This window comes from Vipera berus, assembly GCF_964194415.1.
Source record: "Vipera berus genome assembly, chromosome: 5".
In the NCBI taxonomy this organism is placed as follows: Eukaryota; Metazoa; Chordata; class Lepidosauria; order Squamata; family Viperidae; genus Vipera; species Vipera berus.
In genome coordinates, this window is record NC_138207.1 from 39,216,939 (window position 1) to 39,244,607 (window position 27,669).

The window sequence follows — 27,669 nt, forward strand, 5'->3', positions numbered from 1 at the left end:
CAGACTCCTTTCCCAATTTTAAACCAATCAGTGGTTCCATGTCCAGTTCTCACTGTTGCTTCTTGGCCCGCATATAGGTTTCTCAAGAGACAAATAAGGTGGTCTGGTACTCCCATCTCTTAAGAACTTGCCAGTTTGTTGTGATCCACACAATCAAAGGCTTTAGCATAGTCAATGAAGCAGAAGTAGATGTTTTTCTGGAACTCCCTAGTTTTCTCCATGATCCAGCGTATGTTGGTAATTTGATCTCTAGTTCCTCTGCCACTTCGAAATCCTGCCTGTACTTCTGGTAGTTCTCGATCCACATACTGCTGGAGTCTAGCTTGTAGGATTTTAAGCATAACTTTACTAGCATGTGAAATAAGTGCAATGGTAGTTTGAACATTCTTTGGCACTGCCTTTCTTTGGAATTGGAATGTAAACTGTGGCACTGTTGAGTTTTCCAAATTTGCTGGCAAACTGAGTGTAGCACTTTTACTGCACTGTCTTTTAAGATTTTGAATAGCTCAGCTGGAATACTGTCACCTCCACTAGCTTTGTTGTTGCTCAGTTTTTCTAAGGCCAACTTCACTTCACATTCTAGGATGTCTGGCTCGAGGTCAATTGCCACCTCATCGTGGTTATCAGGGACGTTAAGCTCATTCTTGTATAGTTGTTCTGTGTAATTTTTCCACCTCTTCTTAATCTCTTCTGCCTCTGTTAGGTCCCTGCCATTTGGGTCCTTTATCATGCCCATTTTTACATGAAACGTTCCCTTCGTCTCTCCAATTTTCTTGAAGAGATCTCTCGTCCTCCTGTTCTATTGTTTTCTTCTATTTCTTTGCACTGTTCTTTGTACTGTATACTTGAATATAAAAACACATATAACTCTCCAAACCATTTTCCTATTCAAATTGTACTATTTTATTTTGCCATCCCAAATAAATGTTAAACTTGGTAAAAACTAGAAACAAAGGGTGTGTGTGTTTGGGTCAGCTAAACAGTGAGTAATGTTTAAACCCCATTACTCCCATTGCCAATCCAACACTTAAAATTACATCTTCTTATGCCTTGCAAGTTAAAATGACTCATGTGTTTTTTCCCACTGGCTCTGTTTACAATATGTATTTCATTTTCAAATTGTTGGTAAAACCATAAATCAGCAAAAAAAGAAAGCTGTACTTTAAATTGCTCTATTGCTCAGCTTTGGCACGCAGTATAGTAACTTTGTTAAGTATAACAAAATATGTCCATCATAAATCAAAGTGCCACTAGATGGTGGTACAACATTTGTGATAGGTTTTTATTCTTTTATGCAGATGTTTAAAAAAAGGTTTGTAGGAACTACTTATTTATGGAGTTAGAAAATGACCTACAGTTTCCTCAAACTTTATAATTTTGTAAACACATGCAAACAGTTGTTCACCAACTGTGCATCTTTCTCTTTAAGGCATGCTTCCTAATCAATTTATTTATCCAGTCATTTATCATTCATCTTTCTCTTCCTCAAGCAAATAGAGAACACCGCCTTTGATTAAATGGGTCAAATCTCAAGCAAATATAATGCAGCATAAACTAAATAGCATTTTAGTAGTTTTAGATTTAAGACACTTAACAGAATTTCTCTCTCTTAACAGTACTTTTCTGTTTAGGGCAGTAGGGGAAAAGACCAAAATAACAAGCCATGTTTTTAAGTTGAAGAGAAAGTAACATGAGAAATGAATTATTTCTTGATGAAACATCACATATTTCCATTACTATAATTAAAAGCTGTTCCATTACTAAAAAGATTCATAGAATTAAAATTTGGATGAGTACCAGGTCAAAAAATTCCAAAGTCAAACAGTACGCTTATAGCAACAGGGAGGCTCAAAAGCTGGGGAAATATTGAAAAAAGTGGCTTCTTCAAAATCTGTCAGTAAAAAACCTGTAAGAACAGACTAGAAAAAAAGTTTTTTTATTTAAAAGTGTACATGTCATAACAACCAACTTTATACACTGACTGGCATTTTTATCCGTTCTGGCCTGTATAGTAAAGGAAGTAAAGGAAGAAGCAAAGGCAACAGAGAGAGGGCAGACCAAGTTGAGATTGCTTTTCCCTTGGTCCCATCCCTTTGGCAAGCCTGGATAATGCGTCAAAGTTGATTGAGTAAAACAGTCCAAAACCCCATAGCCAAATTGGATGGCTTCCCCTGCTAGCAACTTTTAAGTGACTCATATGGTTCTTTTAACTGTAACAGTTTTCACTTGCCATTTCCATTGTTTTGACATAAAAGCAAGATAACCGGTTGTTTTCCAAATTGCATCTCTGGCCCAGTCTTTGAAGATGCCTCTACCAATGTAGCCTGGGGGCTCCCTTTTGCTGGCTGTGGGTGTTTTCATTTCAGTGCCTCTCAGGTGAGTTGGCTGTGTGATCTCTGTTCCCCAACACAAGAATGTTCTTTTAGCTGGACTACATGCTGGTCATGTAGGAGTTCAAGTTCATCTGCTAATATAAAATGGTGCCTGTATTGTGAAAAAAATAAACATAAAACAAAAGGCACAAAGGCCAAGTTAAGTAAATTTAAACATCATACAAAATGATGCTTGAAGCAGGTCTCATTGTAGTGTGGAGCTACTCTGGATCGGCAGCTTTATCTTGCACATTGTACTGCTTGTTCCTGGTCAGCTTCCAGCTGATGAACGATAATAGCAGAATGCCAATAATTTTGTAGCCAACCTGGAGGCCTAGGTACCTGGAGAGAGAAAGAGAGAGAAAAACAGAGAGAGAGAGAGAGAGAGAGAGAGAGAGAGAGAGAGAGAGAGAGAGAGAGAGATCATTTCTTTTGAAATGCAACTTATCACATTTGTAGGGATGCAATAAAAAAACTTAGCTGAATGACTTAGAAAAAAATGAGTGATTTGCAAAACATGTTAAAAGTAAACAATGCTGAATTTGAACTCCAAGCAGTTGCCCGAGTGCAAAGCAAATGCGTCGCTGCTGAAACTGGCTATTTCAGGGGTGTCAAACTCAATTTCATTGAGGGCCGCATCAGCATTGCGGTTGCCCTCAGGGGGACGGGTGGGTATGGCCAGGGTGGGCGTGGCCTACTGGGTGGGCATGGCTAGAGTGTGTATGGCCTACTGGGTGGGCATGGCCAGCTCTACATCGTTCGCATCAAGGGTGCCTATGGGGGCCTGGGCAGGAGTGGGACAGATCTGAGGGTCTCTGGCAGGAGGAGGGTCTCTGGGCCAGGGCCAAGGCAGTGGGGGCCGTTCCCTCACTGTTTCCAGGATGGCTTCATGGGCCGCATGAAACCACTTCGCGGGCCGGATCTGGCCCCCGGGCCTTGTGTTTGACATGTCTGGGCTATTTCAATAATTTTTAACTGTTTCAAAATGCTCTGTTTTAAGCTCCGAACACTTCCGAAATGATAAAAGTCAGATTTGGAGGCAAAAATGTGAACTTTAGAAATCTTTGGATTTCTATGAAAATGGAAATTTCAGATCTGGATGTGAGTTTGGATAGTGAGAACAATTAATCCAGTGGAATAGATTAATGTCTCCAGAAAACTCCATTACTGGAAGTTTTCAACAAGAGACTGGACAACCATTTGTCTTGAATAGTATCCCTTGTTCGAGTAGGGGGTTGGACTGGAAGACCTCTAAGGTCCCTTCCTGTTAGTCTATGTGATTCTATGTTGATAAGAAAAGAAAGTGGAATGGGAAGAAACTCCTCTGTTAGGGACAAAAAATAGTTTCCCTCCTATAGGTGTCCCAAAACTGTTATATTATTTCTTTTGGAAAATTAACAAAGTGGGATAGGTACAGTAGTAATTTTTCAATCATTTTATGAAGTGGAATGTTACAAGTGGCTGGCATTACAGTAATAAGTCTTCCAGGATCCATTATCCTGAACTTCCAGATAATTCCTAGTCATATGGTTTTTCAAAAAAAAAAGAGGTTATAAGATAACAGCAATATTATACAGGTGAGGAATTCATAATTACTTAGTGAAGCAGTTCATATCATGGCAGATTGTGTGATTCAGTGTGCTAAAATGTTTTCTGCTCTGTGGAGATCATAAGATGTGCCAGCCAAGTTAATGATTTATTATTATAAAGGCAGGAATATGCTTGCCTCAGATTGGTTTCCATTTTGTTTTCATTTTAAGACAAAATTCCTTCCTTCCTTGAATCCATATTGCAATCTTCCCAGCCACCTATGATATGGCTCTCCAGCTTCCATTATGTACAAATTGGTACCGCTACATGTGTTGGAACTGCAAGCTATAGATTTCTGAGAGTTTATGTTCCATCTGGAGGCAGCAGGTTGGAGAAGTCTTCTACAGATGGCTCTGACTCAAGGGTCTGCATCCTGAGTAGCTGTGGAACTATTACTATTTGTTCCCCATTCAGTTAGCCCCAGTTAACTGCTCTACTCTAGGAAGGGAAGTCATTTACACCTCATAGTTGTTCCTTGGGAGGAGGAATGAAAGAACAAACTGAAAATCAGGATATGTACTCTATGGATGCTTAATTCACTCCCATGGTTGGAATGCTAAGAAATATCTGAGATTCCTTGTGAGGTGAATCTCCTGAGGTATCAACAGACCAGTCACTGGAGAATGTGGTAAGAGAAGCCAAAGGGCCGTTGCAAAGACTTCCTTTGTTACTGATTTTGGGGTTGCTGGAGCCTTGTTTGGTAGGATGGAAGGAAAGCTCAACCCATTTGCATCCCAAGGAGGAAACTGCTAATGCACTGACAGCCAAGTTTGTTTTCTTAACTTTACCTAGTCAGAGGCAGGCATGAGTCAAGGGCAGAAAGGGTATATGTTCCTGCTCTTGAGACGGACTTCATGGAAGATTACTGGGGATTTCCTGGCAAGATGCATTCAATTTTTTCTCATCTATTTATGTTAGTCAAACTCTCTATTGAAGTTGATGATGGCAGGAAGTCTGAGGATCAAGGGAAGGAAGCCCTTGTCCTCAAATTAAATCATCGGGAATCTACTTTCCCAATCTACTCCCTTAAAGGGCCTGTCCTGGAAATTATTGCTCAGTGATGAATAGCCACAGCTAGTTCACCTTCATAATGCACAGAACTTTCCTACAGCATTCAATACACAAATACACAAACATTTTCACAAAAATTTAATTTAATATTTGCATTTGTATACCGCCCTTTCCCTGAGGACTCAGGGCGGTTTACAGGGAATTAAAAGTCAAAACATACAAAAGTTAAAACCAATTAAAAAGCATTAAATTCACCCTGTACGTTAAAACCCCAGTTAAAATTTTCTCCTCAGCCTGGGCCCGAGAGCTCAAAGAGCCAGGTCTTCAGGCCCCGGCGGAATGATCGGAGGTCGGGAGCAGTCCTCAGCTCTACCGGCAGCTGGTTCCAGAGGGCAGGCGCTCCCACTGAGAAGGCCCTATCCCTGGGTGTCACCCGCCGGCAATCTCTCACCGGCGGAACCCTGAGCAGACCCTCCCTGTGGGAGCGCATGTATTTCAAAAGCCAATGTATTTCAAAAACGGGGTGGGGGGAGGGTGGAACGGGTGGTCTCCTCTCATTTTATTCAGTAATCTTGCAAGACATTTTGAGCTCAGAGCGACTGACTGGCGAAAATCATCCAGTAAACTCTTAACTTCAAGTAGGACTGTGAATGTGATCTTCCTAGAGACCCAGTAAAATACACTACGCTGGCAGTTCATGTATTTTCCCTGAAGCCTGTAACCAATGTGCTTAAAAGTTAAATGAAAAGGATGGTATCTCTGAGAAGACACCAGGCTTTTTGCATTAAGATGGGGATCCTCTCTGAAGAGTGATATAAGGTGCTTTAAGAAGAGGCATATGGCAAAAGTTCTGAGACAAAGGGGATGGGGAATTCCTGGGAATTTACATCCTCCTCAAAACCAAGTCAAAACATGTCTTCTCAAATGATTGTGTGCGTATGTTTGTAAACATCCTAAGTGGTTGTAAAGGAATGCCAAGACATTCACAGTTTAGGCTTCAGGAGCATAAATAATTCTGTCTCCCCCAAAATATTACACTTTTTAAGCTGATTAAACAACAACAGCCTTCAGACTCAGCCAATTCAGATGCATAGATAGAGCAGCGATCAAAGCCCAGGAGGCCTAAACATGAGAAAGAAGAGCCAAGAAGATTCAGGCATCAACTACCTTTGTTCATACATAGTCAGATGCAGAAATAACTGCATCAACGCCTCTGAAGAGACAACCAGAACAAAGCCACATTACGAACAGGTTTTCCTGCTATTGCTTTAAGCTTTGTAATTATTCATTTTCGTCTAGTTTACACAGCTTAAAAGTGATTTTAGTGCAGCAGACTTGCATACTGATTGCTAAGCACAATGCAGAAAATATTGGGCAAATTACCAAGTTAGATTATGCTGCAGATAATAATAATTTATTAATGACACCAGCATTTTTGGAGGGCCCAGTAAATACTGGCGTTCTGATACGATTTATGGAAGGCAAGCAGTCCATTGGTTCCATCTATCTACCACAGATAAGAAAAGCCCTTGCCTATTTCACACAGAGAGAACGATCACTATTCTCCTCTCTTACCTGCTGCGGAAGAAGCTGTTGTTATAATAATGGCAGGCTCCACTCTTACTATTGCAGGCTTTCATCCACCACGTGCAGGTAGAGTCAATGAGGATGCCAAAGAGGGTAGGAGCTGGCAACCAGGCTTGGAAAGAAGGAAAGAAAGAAAAACCCACTAGTATTTCACACTCCAAGTAAACAACACATTACACATTTTTCATGTTCACAAAAACTCCAATGGGCTAACTCTGATTAAAACTTTATATCTGTCAGTTATATCAATTCCAAGGGAAAAAATAATCAAGGTATCATCTGAATCAAGACTGGATCTAGATTACAATTAATTTAATGTAACAGTTCGTATTACATTTTCAAGGTTATGAAAGATCACACTTTGTTGACATCTTACTCTATTTTGTTTTGAAATTACAGTAAAGCAAACATTGAAACAAGACAGTAAGATTTTCTCCAAATCCAATAGCAAATGAAAATTATCCCCCTATAGTACCTTCTTTTTGTAGCTGACTGCTGACTGCTCTCCACTCTCCATGAGGGTGCAGTGTCCCCCATTCTAGAGATCCTGAGAAATGTAGTCTTTCCCAAATATAAGGAATTAGAAAGCTAGAAAAACTACATTTTCAGAGTTACACTCTCTCCCACTTTCCCTCAGACGGCTGTTATTTCAGATGTCTTAATGTGCTGTTGAATTAATTAAAACTAGGATCACAGCAGAAGAATTTTAAAGTTATGTGGCATTTTATTGTTGGAATCCAGGGTTGTGGAACAAAAGGTTCACATTAAAGTCAGGTAACTACTGTCTGACACAGACAAAATACAATATGATATAGTTATTTTATTTATTTATTTTATTACATTTGTATACCGCCCTTTCCCTGAGGACTCAGGGCGGTTTACAGGGAATTAAAAATCAAACATACAAAAGTTAAAAACCAAGTTAAAAAAATATTAAATTCACCCTGTACTCTTAAAAACCCCAGTTAAAAATTTTCTCCTCAGCCTGGGCCCGGGAGCTCAAAGAGCCAGGTCTTCAGGCCCCGGCGGAATGATCGGAGGTCGGGGGCGGTCCTCAGCTCCACCGGCAGCTGGTTCCAGAGGGCAGGCGCTCCCACTGAGAAGGCCCTATCCCTGGGTGTCACCCGCCGGCAATCTCTTACCGGCGGAACCCTGAGCAGACCCTCCCTGTGGGAGCGCACTGGGCGAAGGGCGTTTGATGCCGGCAGCAGGTGTTCCCTCAAATAACCCGGACCCAGGCCATGTAGGGCTTTATAGGTGATAACCAGCACCTTGAATTTCACCCGGAGGGCAACCGGAAGCCAATGCAGCTCGCGGAGTAGAGGTGTTACATGGGAGTATCGGGAGACCCCCATTACAACTCGCGCGGCCGCATTCTGCACCAGTTGAAGCCTCCGAGTGGTCTTCAAGGGCAGCCCCATGTAGAGAGCGTTACAGTAGTCCAAACGGGAGGTCACAAGCGCATGAGTGACTGTGCGTAGGGCGTCTCGGTCCAGATAGGGACGCAACTGGCGCACCAGGCGAACCTGTGCAAAAGCCCCCCTGGTCACGGCTCCTATGTGATCTTCAAAATTGAGCCGTGAATCCAGGAGGACGCCCAAGTTGCGAGCCCTATCAACGGGGGGGTAACACCTCACCCCCCATCGTTAGAGGTGGAATAACTTGGTTAACCCGAGATGCCGATATGCACAGCCACTCAGTCTTGGCGGGATTGAGACGAAGCCTGTTTCTCCCCATCCAGACCTGAACCGCCTCCAGGCACCGGGACATCACGGAGAGGGCATCACTGGGTTGGTTCGGGGTGGAAAGAAAGAGTTGGGTATCATCAGCGTACTGGTGATACCCCACCCCAAAACCACGAATGATCTCGCCCAGCGGCTTCATGCAGATGTTGAACAGGAGAGGCGAGAGAACCGACCCCTGAGGAACTCCACAAATGAGAGACCTCGGGGCGGATCTCTGCCCTCCTGTCAACACCGACTGCGAGCGGCCCTGGAGGTAGGAGGAGAACCACCGTAGAACGGTGCCTCCCACTCCCAACCCCCTGAGACGCCGCAGCAGGATACCATGGTCGATGGTATCGAAAGCCGCTGAGAGATCTAATAGGACCAGGACAGAGGAGCAACCCCTGTCCCTAGCCCTCCAGAGATCATTCACCAGCGCGACCAATGCCGTCTCCGTGCTGTGTCCGGGCCTGAAGCCCGATTGGTACGGGTCCAGATAATCAGTTTCCTCCAGGAACAGAGGGAGCTGATGCGCCACCACACTCTCAACAACCTTCGCCAGAAAGCGAAGGTTGGAGACTGGATGATAGTTGTTTAAAACAGCCGGGTCCAAAGCAGGCTTCTTGAGGAGGGGTCTCACCACCGCCTCCTTCAAGGCGGCAGGGAAGACACCCTCCTTCAAAGAAGCAGTTATTACTGCATGGAACCAGCCTCGTGTTCCCTCCCGAGCCGCATAAGCTAGCCAGGAGGAGCACGGATCCAAGTTCAGAAGATTTTCTAAAGATAGTGCATGACATACATGATAAAAGCTTATATGAGCAACTATCTGTCTGTTTTTTGACCACTCTGTAAGATCTGACAGAGTTGGCTCATTCCTGGTCCTGCTAATCAAGCAATGTCTTCTAGTAGGACTCAGGAGAGGGCCTTTTCTATTGTAGGATCTGCCCTTTGCAATTGCATCCCCTAGAGATTTGCACAACCCATCTTACCAGTTTTTAAAATAGCAATAAAAACACGATTTTCCAAGGCCTTGGATTCGATGATTAGGGGATTTGTCTGTCTTTATCTCTAATGGTAGGGCAGAGAATTAATTACTGTTCCTTCTGGATGACACTGGTGTTTATTTTTGTTTTATTCCTTTAAACCCCCCCCTTCCCCCTCCCTCCTCCCCTCCCTACCTCCCCCCTATCCCCCCCTCCCCCTCTCCCTCCTCCCTCCCCTGCCTCCCCCCCCTACTTCCCCTCCTCCCCCCCTCCCCCCCCCCGACTTCCCAGAGCAAAATACAAGGTATATATCTAAAAAGCAATCATGAACAATCATATACTAACAATTATAAACTCTAAAATCCATCACTCTCTAGCTTATATAGAGTAAACCAATCCTTAATAATACTAAATGTGTATAAAGAACTAAAATAAAAGAAAACTAGCGTCATTCCCATCTATGTTCTTCCACAATTCACTATTTCCTAAACATATTCTCATTTACACATCACAAACACCTATCCCTATTAACCTCTCTAGCCAAAATAGGCTATAATAGATAGTTCTTACACAAATTAACCCACATTAACCCACAAAACTTTCTTCCTCTTCCTCTGTAATAAATTGTCCATTAATTCCAAATTAAAGATTCTGTTACCATACATATCATCCCAAAACTCTTAAAAACACAACTACCACTTGACTATCAGTATATTGTGGAAGTTCCATAGATTTCTACTAGACCTATTTTCTTTTCTTTTTTGAGCGTTTTAAGGCAGCACGCGTCACCCTCTGTTCTCTAGGATCATCCAAAAGAGTTGCATCTTGATCTCCTCCTGTACCATTCTCGTCTATCTGTCCATCTTCATCCTCTTGATGTTCTCCTTCTCCAGATCCCTCTGCAGCTTCCAAAAGTGTTGATGGGGTTACTTTTAAGACATTGTTGTAAAAATCATGCGCTTGCTTCACAGTACCCAAACAGTACCTTTTGCCTTCATACAAGAAGCTCAACCCAGCTGGGATCTCCCATCTGAACCTTATATCCCTTTGCTTGAGCTCTTGCACAAGAAATATAAAGTCCTTCCTTCTCTTTAAAATCTTTGGAGGAATTTCTTTTAGAACCAAAACTTCTTGACCAGCAATCACAACTTTAGTATCATAGGCAGCTTGTATAACTTCATCTCTAATTTCCCTTTTTACAAAATAAACCACCACATCTCTAGGCAACTTTCTCTGTTTAGCAATCCACGAGTTCACACGAAACACTTTGTCCATGCCTTGTTTTATTTCAGATGCTGGATGGTTCAATACCACCTCAAAAGCCTCAGAAACCAGCTGCTTTAAATCTTCCTTAATATTCTCTTTTAGGCCTCTAATTCTAACAGCAAACTGCATCTGATAAAATTGAGCCAGACTCAGTTCGCTATCCATTTTGTCTTTTAAATCTTCAATTTCCAATACTTTTGCTTCTAATATAGCATTCTTTTGAGTCAGTTCTTCCACTTTGTCATCCAGCACCTCCACACATTTAGCTACTTTATGCACTGAGGACAAAATGTCTACCTTTATCTCTCTAAGTTTCTGTTCCATCCTTTCTTCCATTCTCTGCTCCAATTTCTCCAATTTCTCCTCCATCTGTGCAAATTTAACACCCATTGACTCCAAAATTAACTGGGTATGTTTTTCAAGATCCTTCGATGTCACTACATCTGGAGAATGCAATGCCTGCAGTAGTGATTGTTGTTGCACTGGAGAATTTCCAGCACTCCGAAAAGTTCTAGGGGGAGGTTTAGACGCCATCTTTTACTTACAATTGTGTCGCACTTTCACTTTAAGTTTTAAGCAAAGTCCATCAAGCTCGAGAGTAAAATAAAATAATCCTCTTCATCTCTTCATCTTTCCCTCTTGTACTGCTCTGCCTGCTCTTTTCCTTTCATAGTCTCTCCTTCAAGCAGGGATGGTCGCAGACGCCTGGCTCTGCTCCATTCCGAAGCAGAGACGCTAGCCAGCTGGGAGCAGCCCAGGCTACGGGGGAGTTCAATCCTTCAGCCGCCCAAGCTCCAAGCTCAGGCGGCCTCGGAGAACTCTACCCCTACCTGGGGCCTCACCCCCTCCTCTTCTCCCGAGGAGGGGGCTTCAAATTCGCCCGAACAGCTGATCGGCGCTGTTTCGGGCGAAAAATCACACAGCTGGGCGGCGGGCAGCCCGGGAAGGCTGTCTCCGGCGCCTCGGAGCCACCGGAAACACTGGTGTTTATTTTTGATTTAACTGTTTGCATATGGAACTGAGCAGCTTAGAAATTTGATAAGTAACTAACTAATATATTAATTAACAAATAAACAAGGGAAAATGAAAACATGACTTCTCTCTTGCCCAAAGTAGAGGGCAAGTAGTCTATTTCATAGATGGGCAAAAGAAAGAGGTACAAAAAGGTTTGAATACTGAATCATAGAATCATAACTCAGAAGTAAATCCCTACTATGTTCGATGTGGGTTATTGCTTTATAAAAAACTTTAGGTTTGCAGACTTGGGCTGATACTCACCCAGTAATCTCATCAGTAGGAACTGGACTCCAATAGCAAAAGACTTTTCATCATAGGACACCACTCTGTTTAGAATCAAAATACAGTAAAGTATATCAGAAAGCCAGATAGTGGGAGCAAGAATTTGTTCCTGCTCTCTGAAAAGCTAAAAAGATTGATGATGATTGTGAATGGTTGTGGAATAGCCATAGCAAATTAGTTATCTATTTATTTAGCATATGGCATATATCACACATGGTTTAGCAATATATATTAACATTTCACCTAGATTAGTAAAACACAGTACAATATAAATGTTAAAAAGATCTACGTTCAAATACCAATATCTAGGCCATCCAACCACTGAAGCGCAGCATCATTTATTTTTAAAAAATCAGATACTGGACTGGTGTATGCCCTCAGCTTACAGTGATTTGATCTACAGCAAGGGTCCCCAACCCCTGGTCTGTGGACCAGCACAAACAAGCAAAGCCCCATCTGTGAGATGTAGGCAGCACACAAAACCATGCACCCTCTGGTCCACGGAAAAACTTATCTCCACGGAACTGGTCCCTGGTGCCCCAATGGTTGGGGACCTGTGATCTACAGTTTGATGTGGGACCCTGCAATCACCACCGAGGGGAGGATACAATGCCCCATTTATACGGAGGGTCCCAGCAGATGCTGTGTGGGTGCGAATCCTATTGGGGGTTGTCCATGGGTGACATGGTAGTTCAAAGCCTGACACTTGTTTTTGTAGGGTCATTCATATGTCTACCTATGTCTGGGCATTCAGCAACCCATTTGGGTTTAGTTATTTAATTATTTTACATAAAAAGGGTTAAACTTGAAAAAAGCCTATAAAAATATAAAAATATTTCTGGTGATAGTACTCCATAAATTCTATACTTTGTACAATAAGACCAGGTGAAACCTAATTTCTTTTACTTTTAGAAGGCATCTAGCTGCCCTTCTAATGGTTAGACTTCAATTTCAGAGTACTCAGCAATAGATATACTGGCTCAAGAATTTTGGAAGTTGATTCAAATGTCAGTAGAGCACCTAGACTGGGAAAAGCTGTATGAAAACATATCAAGGTTTTAGGATTTCTTTTATTTTATTCCATATTGCTATGCTACAGTTGGCATTTGTATTTATTACAATGTATTGCATGGGACTATCTACTAAGGCCCTAGCCCCTCCTTACCGTAACACCATCATGTAGAGAGGGTTGTGAGAAAGGCAGGCAATCAATGCAGAAAATGAGATGATGAATATAACAGGCAACAACAGATGGGCACAGCTAACAGGGCAAGATCCAGTCTTTGCTGAAGATTGTCCATTCTTGGTGGAGATACAGGAGCAATTTGTATAGATCTTGTTGAAACAAAAGGGAAATCAATCTCAGGAAATCAATTCACTTCAAGGTTGGACCATAGCTTAATGGTAAAGCATCAGAATCATAAGTACCCAAGTTCAATCCCTGGCCTTCCTAGTTAAAAGTACAAATGTTAAGGACTTCCGGTGGCGGCGCGGCGCCGGAGACAGCCGTTTCGGGCTGCCCGCTGCTCAGCTGAGTTGTTTTCACCCGAAACAGCGCCGATCAGCTGTTCGGGTGGATTTGAAGCCCCCTCCTCGGGAGAAGAGGAGGGGGTGAGGCCCCAGGTAGGGGTTGAGTTCTCCGGGGCCGCCTGAGCTTAAAGCTTGGGCGGCTGAAGGATTGAACTCCCCCGTAGCCTGGGTTGCTCCCAGCTGTTCAGCGTCTCTGCTCCGGGATCTTTGGAGCAGAGCCAGGCGTTTGCGACCACCCCTGCCAGAAGGAAAGACCATGGAATAAAAAGGAGCAGGCAGAGCGGTACAGGAGGTCAAGGTGAAGAGGACTTTTATTCTTATTCTCTAGCTTAATGGACTTTATAAACCTAAAGTGAAAGTGCGTAACAAGTGAAAGTGAAAAGATGGCGGCTAAACCTCCCTCAAAAACTCTTCGGAGTGCGGGAACTTCCCCGGTGCAACAGACATCGTTGCAAGCTTTCCTTCCTCCTGCTGCATTGACATCGAAAGAGCTAGAAGATGCTCTGGAAAAACAATCCCAGGTAATATCAGAAATGCTGGGTGACAAGTTGGCAAAGGTGGAGGAGAAATTGGAGAAATTGGAGGAGAGGATAGAAAGAAGTTTAAAGTAATGGAGGAGAGGATGGAAGAGAAGTTTAGTGCAATGAGGGTAGACATTTTGTCTACAGTGCAAAGCGTGGCTGAATGTGTGCAAAGTTTGGATGAAAAAGTGGAGGATCTGAGTCAAAAGAATGCTATATTAGAAGTAAAGGTACTGGAGAATGAAGATTTAAGGGATAGAATGGACGGAGAATTGAGTCTTGTCCAGTATCATCAGATGCAGCATGCTATCAGAATCAGAGGCTTAAAAGAGAATCCTAAAGAAGACCTAAAGCAGTCGATTTCTGAGGCGTTGGAAGCAGTATTGGATCAGTCAGCATCTGAAATAAAGGGATGCATGGATAAAGTTTTTCGTGTAAACTCATGGATTGCTAGACAGAGAAAGCTACCTAGAGATGTGGTGGTCTATTTTACAAAGAGAGAAACCAGAGATGAAGTTATTCAAGCCGCTTATGATACTAAAGTTGTGATTGCTGACCAAGAAGTTTTGGTTTTAAAAGAAATTCCTCCAAAGATTCTAAGGAGAAGGAAGGATTTTGCATTTCTCGTGCAAGAACTTAAGCAACGTTCATGGCTTAATTACTTCACGGCCAATTCACTGTTTGGCTGCTGAGAATTGTGATTATATGTTTGAGGGAAAAAGGGCAGTGTGGAATTTGGTTGTAGTATTACTCTAGTGTTATAGACATTATATGCGCATTTAAAATTATATACTGATGTTACATTTGTGATCCACTATTCTGAATGTTTAGAGTAGGAATTAATAAATACAAATACCCAAGTAGATAAATAAATTAAAAAGTACAGTGCTGATACTGCATCTTAAACAATTAGCTTTGACCACAAAAAGCAATTTTAAAAGTAAAACAGAGCTTCTAAAGCTAACTTAGATTTTGACTTCTGCACTTCTTGAAGTACATGTGAAAGCCCAAAAATAAACAGCAGACATTATAAGCATGGCTATATGCCAAAGGAGCACCGGAACACTGTTACCTTCTGACTGAAGTGGTACCTATTAATCTTCTTGAATTTGCATGCTTTTGAATTCCAAAAATTATTATATACTGTAATTTTTATTATGAGAAGGGGAAGTGACTAGATACATGGACAATAAACATATTTACAATATTAATTTACTGATCTGATGCTAAATTTTAATTTAAACAAGAAAATCAACTTTGTTCCAGCCTGACCCATTTTTAAGTGGAGCGTGCCTTGTCACCATACTTCTCAAAGTTTTGATGTATCTCCTAGCCCGAAAAAAAATTGTGTACTTCTGTTTCAGAGCGATTAAGGAGTGTGATGAGATATTAAAGAAATGGATGCTTTTTAAATAAATAGAACAGGACTCATATTAAACCTGACAAAAAACTGGTTTTGTCTTGATAGTATTAGTAAAACTATCTTACATGTTGTACTACCAATCCATGTATTTTTTATTATTTATGTTGAATAACAATATTTCTTCAATTTTTTTCTTGAGAAGTATATTTAATTAAAACAATCAGAATTAAAACAGATTCTCTGCATGAAAAGCACATATTCTCAGTAATGAATCCTGCTCTAAACACTATCATTAAGGAGAAAGCATTTGGCTTCTTTATCTAAGATTTGGCCTTAGTCCCACCCTGCCTACGTGATGAGTGCTAGATAGATTTGAATCCCATAAATAGAGCCACTCTGCATCCTTAACCTCTTACAATTCCAGAGACTGAAGAATTAGAGAGGAAACCACTACAGCCAGCGTGACAGGGAGAGAGGTACTCCACACCATCATCTCCACAGACTGGATGGAAGAGATACTTTGAGCAGGAGCAGCGAAGGTTACATGGATCCTGTTCTGGGGAACTTGATGTACTGCCAGAAAAAAGGAGACAAAATAACACGGAACCAATGAGTGAAATATGTTTTCTTGAGTGGGCTGGTGATTCCAGCCTATTATTGTTGGGCTCTTGCCATCTTGAACCTTGGCCTATTGCCTTCTGAGGGTATTGCTAATGGTGTTTAGTTAAATCATACACAATCATTACACTTACAAACATGTGTAGATGATTTGGGGAGAAAATCATTTGATTCCTGAAATAATCTATCTATGTAAGCCAATCAGTAGAAATCAAGTGGAAGCCGAGGAGGAAAATGTCAAAATGATACTGTAATTAAAATGGAAAAGCTTCTTAAGGCAAAAGTACATTCCCAAGGCAGGATCACATTCTTACAATTCTCTTTTTGAATTGGACCCCTCATTCCCCCAAAATTATGAACTCCTGACCAATGACAATTTAACGTTATGAATCAATGGAATGCGTTACATAAGCTTTTTTGAGGACTACAACTGGAGCCACTTTCATTATAAGCACAGATCATGTATTTTATCAGTGAGCTTTCATCTTTCTAAAATATCACAGGAAAAGCTTACTAAATATTGGGATTTGCTCAAAACTTTTCTGGGAAAGAGCTTATAATCTTTCGAATGAATAAGACTTCCATCATTTAGCTTCTCTATGCTCTATGGAAGAGTTAGTGAAAACTGATACAGGTAGTCCTTGATTTACAACCATTTGTTCAGTGACTGTTCAAAATTATAATGGAACTGAAAAAAATGACCTGACCATTTTTCATACGACTATTGCAGCATCCCCATAGTTATGTGATCAAAATTGGGATGTTTGGCAATTGGTTCTTATTTATGATGGTTGCAGTATCTCGGGGTTATAAGATCACCTTTTGTGACTTTCTGATAAGCAAAATCATTGGGGAAGCCAGATTTACTTAACAACTGCATTACTAACTTAACAAATACAGTGATTCACTTAACAATTATGGCAAGAAAGGTTGTAAAATGGAGAAAAATTCACTTAAGAAATGTCTTGCTTAGCCACAGAAATTTTGAGTTCAGCTGTGGTCGTAAGTTGTGCTTTCATGTCTCCAAATAATTTTAAATGAATAATTTGGAGCTTTTTGCAATATTATAATATAAGAACAGCTCTACTAAATTGGACCAAAACTTCATGTGAGTAGTTATCCTGTTTACCGTGGGAATTACTGGGATATTCAAAGGCAGAGCATGGACACTAACTCTCTTGCTGGTTATCTCAAAGCAATATTCATGTCCATCATAACTGACAGTTATAGCTATCATATCCCTCTACTTATAGCTATCATATCCCTCTACTTATCTTTTAAAGCCATCTAAAATAGTGGCAATTCCACCTAATTCCATAACTTAATTATGAGTAGTCTATGGAGAAGAGTTCATCCCAAATATCACACAGGGCCAGTGATACAGTCCCATAACATGCAGCAAGGAGATGCACAAGCATCATTGGAAAACAAAGGAGATAGTTTTGGTGATATCCCTGCACAAAATGATTCAGCAAAATGTAGACTGCACAAGTCAGCATAAGTCAGAATAGCAAAAACAATAAAACCACAACAAAACACTGGCTAAAGAACACATTTTGGAGTTCATCGCCACACTCATTTGCCATATTTGTTAGATAAGGAGGAATAAAGAAAAAAAATTTGAACAAATTAAATAAATAAAAAATTAAATAAAAATCTGAAGACTGGGACAGGAAGAAATTGTCAAAACAAGGTAAAGAGAAATCTCTGTGCCATGATTTTATAGCAGTATGTTCCAGTTGCCACAGAGTACTACCGGAAGAATAGAGCATGTTACCTGGACAGGTGAATTCCAGCCACGGTCTGTGAAGAGCAGCCCATAAGGAAGAGAGGAAGATAGCAAAGGGTGGAGAAAAGTAACACCACAATGGTGAAACGTGGAATGGTTTTGAGTGAAAAAGCAAAACGTTTCATGATGAGCCCTCCAAAGAGCATCCCTAGTGCAGCTGAAGGCAAATTCACAGATCCTACAAAAGAAAGGAAAGGATTGAGGAGAGTTACAAATCCTTAACATTTGGAAACAGTGCTACACAAAGACAAAAATCTCTTAATGGAAACAGGATGGAATCAGTCTTAAAATTGGGACAGACAGGATTGCGTGTTCTTTTTGCATAGTAAAATCTTTCTTCATTTTTATTGTGATGATTGGACAATCAATTCCGTTTCCTAGCTATTGCACTTTGAAATTCCTACTGGCGTTTTTTTTCTGCATATAAAACTGAAGGAATCCTGTATCTTGCACACTGAACATCCAACAAAAAGGCAGACGATTTCTACAGGAAAGGCAACTGCAAACACAGGCGATTCTTTTGCAGAGAATACTGCGATTCTGTTTACCCTCCCAGAGCCAAGGGGAAAAAAAATAACATTGTCTCCTTCCAACATAACATTCTCAGTAATAGGGAAAACAGTGAACATGTTGCTGTCATTGAGAGTCCTAGTTCACTACTGCTAGTGGCAAAAGAAAAGTACTCCTGAGCCATTTTTTTTCCACAGTAACAGCAAGAGAGCCCTAGGCTCTATCCTCCTATACAGTATTGTATTTATTTGCTGTATAGAAGGGCATTTAATTTATCATAAGGATGTTGGGTTTGGTGCTTTCTGAGCTTGGTTGTTTTCTGGCAGGTGTTTCATTATCCAAACTAGCTGCTAATAAGGAGTGAGCACCAAAGATCCCTCATTTCAACCCTGAGCTACAAATCTTTTCTTTTACTGATATTGAGGTATTTCATCGATTTAAATCAACATGCCTCTTAACTATTTAAGACAGCAATACAGGCTTCAAAGGAGTTGCACAAACACTATGTCTTAAAAAAATAACAAACATAAATATAAAAGGAAGGATTTTGGATGGATTAAAAACCAGAATGTGTAGAAAGGTCACCTGTAGCCACTAGTGCAGATGCAATGAGAGCAATATTCTTGGTGAATTCTAATTTTCATTGCCCTCAATTTAGTGTTGTTAACAAATATTTGTTAGCAGATATTTGGTGGCACACTGTTGTCAACCCATAGATTATTTGCTAATTATTCTATACCTTCCAATTTCACAGATTAGATCTTCAATCTCAATAGTGTGGTTGCTTTCTGGTGCATTACAGGATGAAATGAATATGAAGAAAGTAGCTAAACAGTCTGTTTAAGTAGTCAGTGCTTTGTTCTCAGAAAGCCTCAGCCACTAGCTCAAATTAGATGGGTTGCTCTAGTTTTCTCACCTATGAGGAAATTAGCATAAGAGGAGGTAGCACCAAATTGTTTTTCCAGGTACTTGTTGAGGAAGGTAGAGAGACCAGCAAGAATAGAGGAGAAGCTGCATTGCGTCAAGACCAACAACATGAAGAGTGGATTGAGGAGCAGTCTTAAGAATCCTTGTGGGAACTCTGAAAATAAAAATAGAAGTGTGTGAAGATCAGAGAGGAAAGGAAAAGGGCTTCAGGACATGGGTACACCCAAAAAATGATTGTAGCATTTTATTAAAGATGTCAGTTGCAACAAGAAGACCAATTCTTAAGATAAGTCTACTAGGCATCTATTCTTAAAGATGCTGATGCTTTCCTAGACTAAGGTTCCTCTATCTGATATTCTCCAGATTTATTTAATCTGGAGGGTTGCAGTTCGACATATCTGGAAACCCCTTGACTGGGGAAGACCAGTCTTGATTGATTTAGGCTTTAATTGCTTTCTGCTAAAATGCTCACGGGAAAAAAAAAAGACGAGAGCTCTTTAGAATCTTTTTTTCTTCTCCTTATCCCTCCATCTAACAATAGTTCAAAAGAAGTATATAAGATATGTAACACAGATAACATTTACTCATACTTTCACTGTCTTATGTTCAGAGATAGCTCTGAATTGCAGCTTAAGAGATTTAAGTCTACAATCCTCAAACTGTTAAAGCACATTCAGAGCTATATTCCTCTATCTTGTAAACTTTTCTCTATGCTCATCTAGTAAAAGTCAATAAGCAAATCAGTACCAACAAAGTATAAAATTACTTTTGGAAAGCAAGCATCGGATGGGAAGAAGGGAACCAAGGTTATAAAGTAATCTATAAGATTAGTTCTCTACATCTCAGCAGAAACTTCATACTTGCATGTGGTATGGAAAGTATTCAGATTAAACTTTTTGTTTCCATTCAATCATGTCTGATTCTTGGAGACTTCCTGGATATGTGTTTTGCCATTACTACTTTCCTAGGACTGGCTTTATGCCAAAACTGGGACTAGAATTCAAAGTCTCCCAGTTTAAAGTCTTATTAGGTCGTCCTTGACTTACAACAGTTCATTTAATGACCACTTAAAAGTTACAGTGGCACTTGAAAAAGTAACGTATGACCACTTTTCACATTTATGATTGTGGCACCATACCTATGGTCACGTTATCACAATTCAGATGTTTGGCAACTGATTCCTCTTTATGACGATTGCAGTGTCCCAGGGATCACGTGATCACCTTTTGCAACCTTATGACAAGCAAAGTCAATGGGGTAGCAGATTCACTTAAGAATACTAACTTAACAAGTAGAGTGTTTTGTTTAACAACTGTGGCAAGAAAGGTCACAAAATGGGACTAAGCTCACTTAATGGCTGTCTTGCTTAGCAACAGAAATTTTGGGCTCAGTTGTGGTTCTAAGTCGAGGACTACCTTGTATATTATGAAAAGTCATGGCTACATTCACACAGCTACTCTGATATGCCCCCATCCTATCCCAGAGCCATCAGGTTATCATACTATGATAAATTTTGCTGACACCTCCTGAGGCTTGCTGCATTGGCCCTTAATTGTATTCCTAAAACAGATAGATGCAAAAATTCTAAGGGCTGTGATTGGTGGTTTCTCTGTTTGAAATTCCAGCCCTGCCCAATATAATTAATTAGCCAAAAATCTTCTTCCAATTGATTCACAATGCTCTAGTTACTCCATGCGCTGATTTTTCTTCTTTTCTGTTGACAAATTGAACTTATCTTCATCCGTGAAACTATACGTTCAACCTACTGACCACTTAGTAGCATCAATGGATTAGAATTGTTTATATCTCTTGGTTTCTATCTAGTGGTCATCTGTGTATTTTGAAAATATTAGTAGATATGTGCGAAAGAGTTGAGTTAGCCATCAGTTGGAACTAGTGGACAATTTTCTAAGATTACTATACAGTATGCCTAAGTGATTATTAGAATATGATTTTTCAATCATATTTCAAACAGTGTGGAATATTTATTGTCTCTTGGAGTAGAATTTGAAAATACCTCTACCAGCTAGGCCAGCTACTATAATGTCATCTAAAAACACTAAAAGGTCATTAGATGGCTAACTCAAACCATAACAGAATGAGTAAGAAATAAATAGCTATTTTTAGTTATCCTGCTTTTCAGTATTGCTGCAAATTGAATGAAATCTGGTAAGAGTTGACTTGAAATATCCAAACAATAAATCCATATTGAACTTGCAAATATTAACAGGGTGGTTGCTGTCATAGATATTAAGAAACATTGTTTTTTCCTAAATAGGTATAATTGTTTACCAAAACAACCATTTACTTTTACTGGAAATACACTTTTATTAAAATCACTTTACTTTTGATAAAAACTACCAGGGACTCTTCCTCTGCCTTTGCTTTCTCAATCTTCTTCAGGATATCTGTTTCAGATGCTTCCTGATGGAAAAGAATATATATAAATATATGTATTGAGTATTTTGAACACCTTGTCGGCCCAAATACGGGCCAAATCTTTTTGCCTGTATCAGCCCAAACTTGGGCCGTCCACAGACGGCAGTCGCAACTGCGACAATCATTATTTGCGTAAATTTTTTGGATTGCTAACTAAGAATTAAAGGGAGACTGATCAAACTGAACAAACAGCCACATGCTTCTCCCAGAAGAAGGAAGCTAAAGCCTGATGATGACGGATGGGATTCCGTCGAAACGTTGCGCCTACACCTTTAGTTCTACGCGGGGAAAAACCCGAAAAACCAAGGATCCACATATATATATATGTATGTATGTATGTATGTATGTATGTAATTTTTTTTGATTGCTAACAAAGAATTAAAGGGAGACTGATATGCATTTCAAACTTATTTGTTCTCATCAGTCAGCCATACCCTTCTGAGATTCGAACCTGGGCTGATTGCACATTAGGGCCTAGCAAGATAATCTAAATAGTTAACAAACATTTAACACATATCTCCCTTGCTTCTCAGCTAACCAAGTGAGAAAGAGCCTGTGGCCTAGAGGTTAAAACCACTGCCTAATGTGCAATCAGCCCAGGTTCGAATCTCAGAAGGGTATGGCTGACTGATGAGAACGAATAAGTTTGAAATGCATATCAGTCTCCCTTTAATTCTTTATTAGCAATCCAAAAAAAATTACACAAATATGAGATGTCACTACTGTGACCACTGCCTGTGGATGGCCTTGAGTTAGGCTGAAACAGGAAATAAGATTTGTCCCATGTTTGGGGCCTAGCAAGGTAATCTAAATACTGTATTTTCCAGCGTATAAGACGACTGGGCGTATAGGACGACCCCCTACATTTCCTGTTAAATTATAGGGTTTGGGCTATACTCACCGTATAAGACTACCCCTCTTCCAACGCACACCAAATAAAAATTAAAAACCATCAGATTTGATTTTAATATGGTAATTTTAATTCAAATGCTTATGACATGCAGGTACTTAGTAGGAAAACTGTCACTTATAAACATAAGGCTGTTTGTCATCAAACATGTAAACATAAAACAGTGCAAGTGGATTAAACTTAATAATAATAATAATAATAATAATAATAATAATAATAATAATAATAATAATAAGAAGAAGAAGAAGAAGAAGAAGAAGAAGTTGGAAGGGACCTTGGAGGTCATCTAGTCCAACCCCCTGCTAAGGCAGGAAACCCTATACCATTTCAGACAAATGGCTGTCCAGTCTCTTCTTAAAAACTTCCAGTGTTGGAGCATTCACCACTTCTGGAGGCAGGTTGTTTCACTGGTTAATTGTTCTAACTGTCAGGAAGTTTCTCCTTAGTTCTAGGTTGCTTCTCTCCTTGACTAGTTTCCATCCATTGCTTCTTGTCCTGCTTTCAGGTGCTTTGGAGAATAGCTTGGCTCCCTCTTCTTTGTGGCAGCCCCTGAGATATTGGATCACTGCTATCATGTCACCCCTCACCCTTCTCTTCGTTAAACTACACATACCCAATTCCAGCAACCGTTTGCTATTTTCCTAATTCACTTTTTCACTTTTCCTAATTCACTCTAAAGCTTTCCCTGCACAGAGCCTTAAGTAACCCCAGCTGCCTGCAATTAGTGCAGGTTCACATCCCATCAGGCTCAAGGTTGACTCAGCCTTCCATCCTTCCGAGGTAGGTAAAATGAGGACTCAGATTGTTGGGAGCAATAAGCTGACTTTGTAATAATGCTGCTTGGGGGGGGGTGAAAGCTCTAATAAGCAGGCATATACATTGAATGAAGGCTATTGCTAAGCACATTGATTTGTGCTTTAAATTGTAAGCCACCCTGAGTCTTCGGAGAAGGGCGGGATATAAATGGGATTAAAAAAAAAGACCAAATGGGAGATCCGCTCCAGGTTTTCCAGCCAGCCCGCCCAGTTCCTGAGTCAAATGTGTCCTTAGAGCTAAGCAGCTGCTCTGGCTGCGGCATTCCCCACCTGCCTTTCAAGTTGGGATAGAGCAGACAGCTGCTCTTCAACTTTAGAAGGAAAGACGCCCAGACCCCAGCCTGTAAAAAATCACAGACTGCAGCTTCTTCTCCAATTGGTCCCGCTTTCCCTGCGCAGACTAAATGGAAGATCCGCTCCAGGTTTTCCAGCCAGCCCTGTCCCTAAAGTTTCAGCACCCGGCGTATAAGACGATCCCTGACTTTTGAGATGATTTTCATGGGTTAAAAAGTCGTCTTATATGCCGGAAACTACGGTAGTTAACAAACATTTAAAAAATCACTGCTAGGAGCCCAGTGAATTTTTTTTCTAGGCTCTGTTATAAAATATTACCACATTTTTGTACTCTTCTTGAAGATCTGAGATTGGAAGGAAGGACTGTTAAGGAGTGAGTAGCAGAAAGTAAAAAATGAATGTGTCGGAAAAAGATTAATGAATGAGCTCACAGATGCAATAAAGCTTTTTTATGTAAGGAAACAGAAGGTCATTTGAAAGGTCATTGAATATAGAGGGACAAAGTTATTGAAACTGTAGCATGTCTAAAATGCAGTATCCAAGCTTATGTTGGAAATCTCTTGGTGGCATTGTACAGCATTGGACGCATTGGCTTCCAGTTGCCTACCATGTCAAAATAAAAGCATTTGTTTTATTTATAAAATCCTACATGGCATTACAAAGATGTTATATATTTTTTATCTTTTCATTATATCTGGATCTATTGTTTTGATTATGTATATCAAGATGTTTGTCTATAAATTTAATTCATATATTAAAATAACCAGTGGCAGTTTCAGGACAGTTAAAAAAAAGAGTTTATAATTTTTAAAAATGGCTAATCTAGAACAAGAAGCAATCACTTCTCACCTCACAAAGTGGAAATAAATAGGTTTCCCCCCCTCTTATGTAACATGCTATATTCCATTATGGACAGGACTTTTTGACTGTGGCAATTTAGCAAGATCATCTCCAATCCAATACTTAAGACTTACTTTCCCTTTCAGCATATATCGAGGGAAGAAGAAATAGGGAATGGAACAGAGTAGCAAACAACCAGCAGCAACGAGAAGACCCAACCACCATGCTCCAATCCAACGTGGGTCACCTGGGGTCAAGTTTACATCTTCTAAGAGACATATGGAAAAACAAATCATAAATATCAAGAAGTGAAATCACCAGGCCAGACTCCCAACCTGGCATTTTTCAAATGTACTGGATCTGCAATCCCCCAAATTCTCAGGAAGCATGACCCATAGTCACCTTGCGAATTGCAATCCCATTTTAGCTGGAAGGTATCAGACTGGAGAAATCTGCACTAAGTATTATGTATACTGTACCAAGAAGTTACATTACAATTCTGCAAATACTTAAAATATGAACCTTCTTCCACAGTGACCAAATGCCTTGAAATTCTAATTATTTCTATTGTTAGAATCTATTTTCTCAGATTCCAATCTATCTCAGGATTTCTTAAAAAAAAGAAGAAGCCAGCAATGTTGTCACATTTGATCTGTGGTCCTGTTTACACCCCCCTTTCTTTAAAGTTGTGGTCAACCACAATTATCTATTATTCAGTAATCCTAACCCTAACAATATTTCTTTGTTTAGTGGGTTGGATAATGGTCATAATTCCAACAGCCCTAGAAGGGCTTCAGCAAGTATTAATCTTAATGTAAGTTAGCATAGCTTTACATTCTAGTAGTATTTTATAAATCCTAGTACTGCTTATGTCTTTTTATAGTTTTTATCTATAGCATTTGTTTAAAGTAAAGACTTTTAACAGTTTATGGCTGAAGGAGGGAGGCAATGTGACATGTCTGATTCATTTGTGGAATTGCAGCATTATTATAGAAACCATTGTATTCCAATTTTTTTCTAGTCGCCTGATGGTTTTTTAAACTGATTAGTCAACAGTATAAATAGTCAATGTAGCTGGAAATATTAACTGTCCTTTCCCTGAAAAGAATCTCAGTAGAGCAGCTGTCTTAATAAGGCCGACATTTGGAATCTCTACTGTCCTGCAATCTTAGGGAAGAGACCTCAAATCACTGTATTTTGAGACAGGACATCCTCCCAGTAGGAGGTCTTGCTTCAAACAGCAGCTGATCCTTGAAGCTGGCATAGAAAGGGTCGCTCCACATTGTTAATGAGCAGGAAGGAATAAATAGCAATCTTCACTTTTCCAGCTCTGCCCAGATTTCCTGTCCTTCAGCATTAAAAGCATGCAGAAAAGAAGAGCCCACACCCCATTTAAACAATGGTATAATGTTCCTGGATGTGACTATCCCACTCAAGATTGGGTGAAATAATCAAGAGGCAACTAACGAGAAGAAACCCATTGCCACTTCCTGCTCTCAGCATATTTATTTGCTTAATGTAGGACAAGATGTCAGCAACCCTTCTGAAATTCCAGTCTGCCTGGGATGTCTTTGGCATGTGTATGAGAAAGAAAATCTGTGGGCTGCTAGAAAGAACTGTGTGTACCCCACACATTTATAAATGCCCTAGTATAGTGACTGAAGTTTGTACCTTCAGATTTAAAAGATTCTGTTAGTTTTATTATTAGCAGAATTAGTTAATTCTATTAGCCTTTTTCATCTAGTTATATTTCCTGTCTGATTTACCTGGGAGGACTGACATCACAACTTTTTGCTGCTACTTTTAACTGCCTGACCAATTAGGTAAAGGTAAAGGTTCCCCCGCACATGCGTGCTAGTCATTTCCGACTCTAGGGGCTGGTGCTCATCTCCGTTTCAAAGCCGAAGAGCCAGCGCTTGTCCGAGGACGTCTGCGTGGTCATGTAGTCGGCATGACTAGACGCCAGAGGCACACGGAACGCTGTTACCTTCCCACCTTAGTGGTCCCTATTTTTCTACTTGCATTTTTACGTGCTTTCAAACTGCTAGGTTGGCAGAAGCTGGGACGTGTAACAGGTGCTCACTCTGTTATGCGGCACTCGGGATTTGACCCGCCAAACTGCCGACCTTCTGATTGACAAGCTCAGCGTCCTAACCCACTGAGCCACCGCATCCTGACCAATTAGCTGGGTCCTTTCTAAGTTTCTTCCTCTGACTGTTAAGCCACAGGGGGCTCCTGCCTTTCTTGTCTGATTCTTTCCTATGCAGCTTCTCTTCCCCTCATTTCCCAAGGTCATCCACATATTGCATTACACTTAAGCTTATAAGTCCAAATTCTTAATTAGTTGCATAATATTTTGCATAGGCAAAACCTATTACAATAAAATGTGAATTTCTCCTAGAAATCCCATGATAAATAATAGAAATAACATTACAATTAGATAGGACATGGGAAAATTGGACAAGAAAAGGTGGAAGCCGATCTCTCTGTTCAAGAGATCCATCTTGACACCTGGTTTCTGTAAATTTGATCTGAGACCTTGGCAACACATTACATGAAAATACCTCATTCAAAGCATTATTCAAGCCGAAGTAGCTTATATATGCATATCCAACTGACTTCACTATGTGAACAACTAAATTTCCCCTCCCAATTTGATAATGTTCATATTAGAATAATCTTTTAATAAACATATCTGCATACTTCCTACTGTTTCCAAACATCTATCCATAAGAAGGCATAAATGGCTTTTTGCTTCAAGAACAAAGAACTGCAGAATTTCACAGTACCTCTGAGGAAGGCTGTATGCTTCCACCCTGTAGTGTCTCAAAAATCTGCCTGCAAGTGGCAAATGGAGACAGGAACATATTCTATGTTATTGTAGCTTAATTTCCAAGTCTCTGAATATTCAAAGCTTATGTGTGAGAGCCCATGACTTCCCTAAATTAGACCAAACACTTACTCAGGTTAACCTGTCCAAAATCTACAAAAATCCTCAATGCTGCAGAGCCAAGAAGGTAGCCAAAAGCTGGACCAAACACTGAGATGGAAAATAAGATTGCTGAAAAGAAAAAAAAATGAAAAAGTGGATTACGTTGCGTGGAATACAATTCACTGGTCTTAATTCTTCCAAGCCTGTATTGAAGTTTGATCTGAATATCTAAAGCAAGGACCTTTATTTGTACTACAAACTAACTATGTAAAGTACTATTGTAAAACAAATTGTATAATTAAGACTTACATTGTTAACCCTGTATCTAAAAGTAACTTGAGTGTCAAGT

At 40.2% G+C, this 27,669-nt stretch overlaps 1 protein-coding gene across 4 annotated transcripts in view; it reads right to left on the reverse strand.

Moving 5' to 3' along the window:
- Nucleotides 1-1,527: 1,527 nt before the first annotated feature.
- Nucleotides 1,528-27,669, reverse strand: part of SLCO2A1 (solute carrier organic anion transporter family member 2A1) — a 73,537-nt gene continuing 47,395 nt past the window's right edge. For 3 of the 4 annotated variants that reach the window (XM_081329079.1, XM_081329076.1, XM_081329078.1), the window contains 10 exons: nt 27,351-27,449; nt 24,523-24,656; nt 21,436-21,514; nt 19,080-19,244; nt 17,642-17,831; nt 15,663-15,819; nt 12,998-13,167; nt 11,812-11,876; nt 6,549-6,672; nt 1,528-2,714 (listed from right to left, as the gene is read on the reverse strand). In XM_081329079.1, the coding sequence (XP_081185205.1) occupies nt 2,594-2,714; nt 6,549-6,672; nt 11,812-11,876; nt 12,998-13,167; nt 15,663-15,819; nt 17,642-17,831; nt 19,080-19,244; nt 21,436-21,514; nt 24,523-24,656; nt 27,351-27,449 (1,304 nt within the window). In that variant the 3' untranslated portion in view covers nt 1,528-2,593. The remainder of the gene's footprint in view (nt 2,715-6,548; nt 6,673-11,811; nt 11,877-12,997; nt 13,168-15,662; nt 15,820-17,641; nt 17,832-19,079; nt 19,245-21,435; nt 21,515-24,522; nt 24,657-27,350; nt 27,450-27,669) is intronic. The other variant, XM_081329077.1, reaches the window with a different exon arrangement.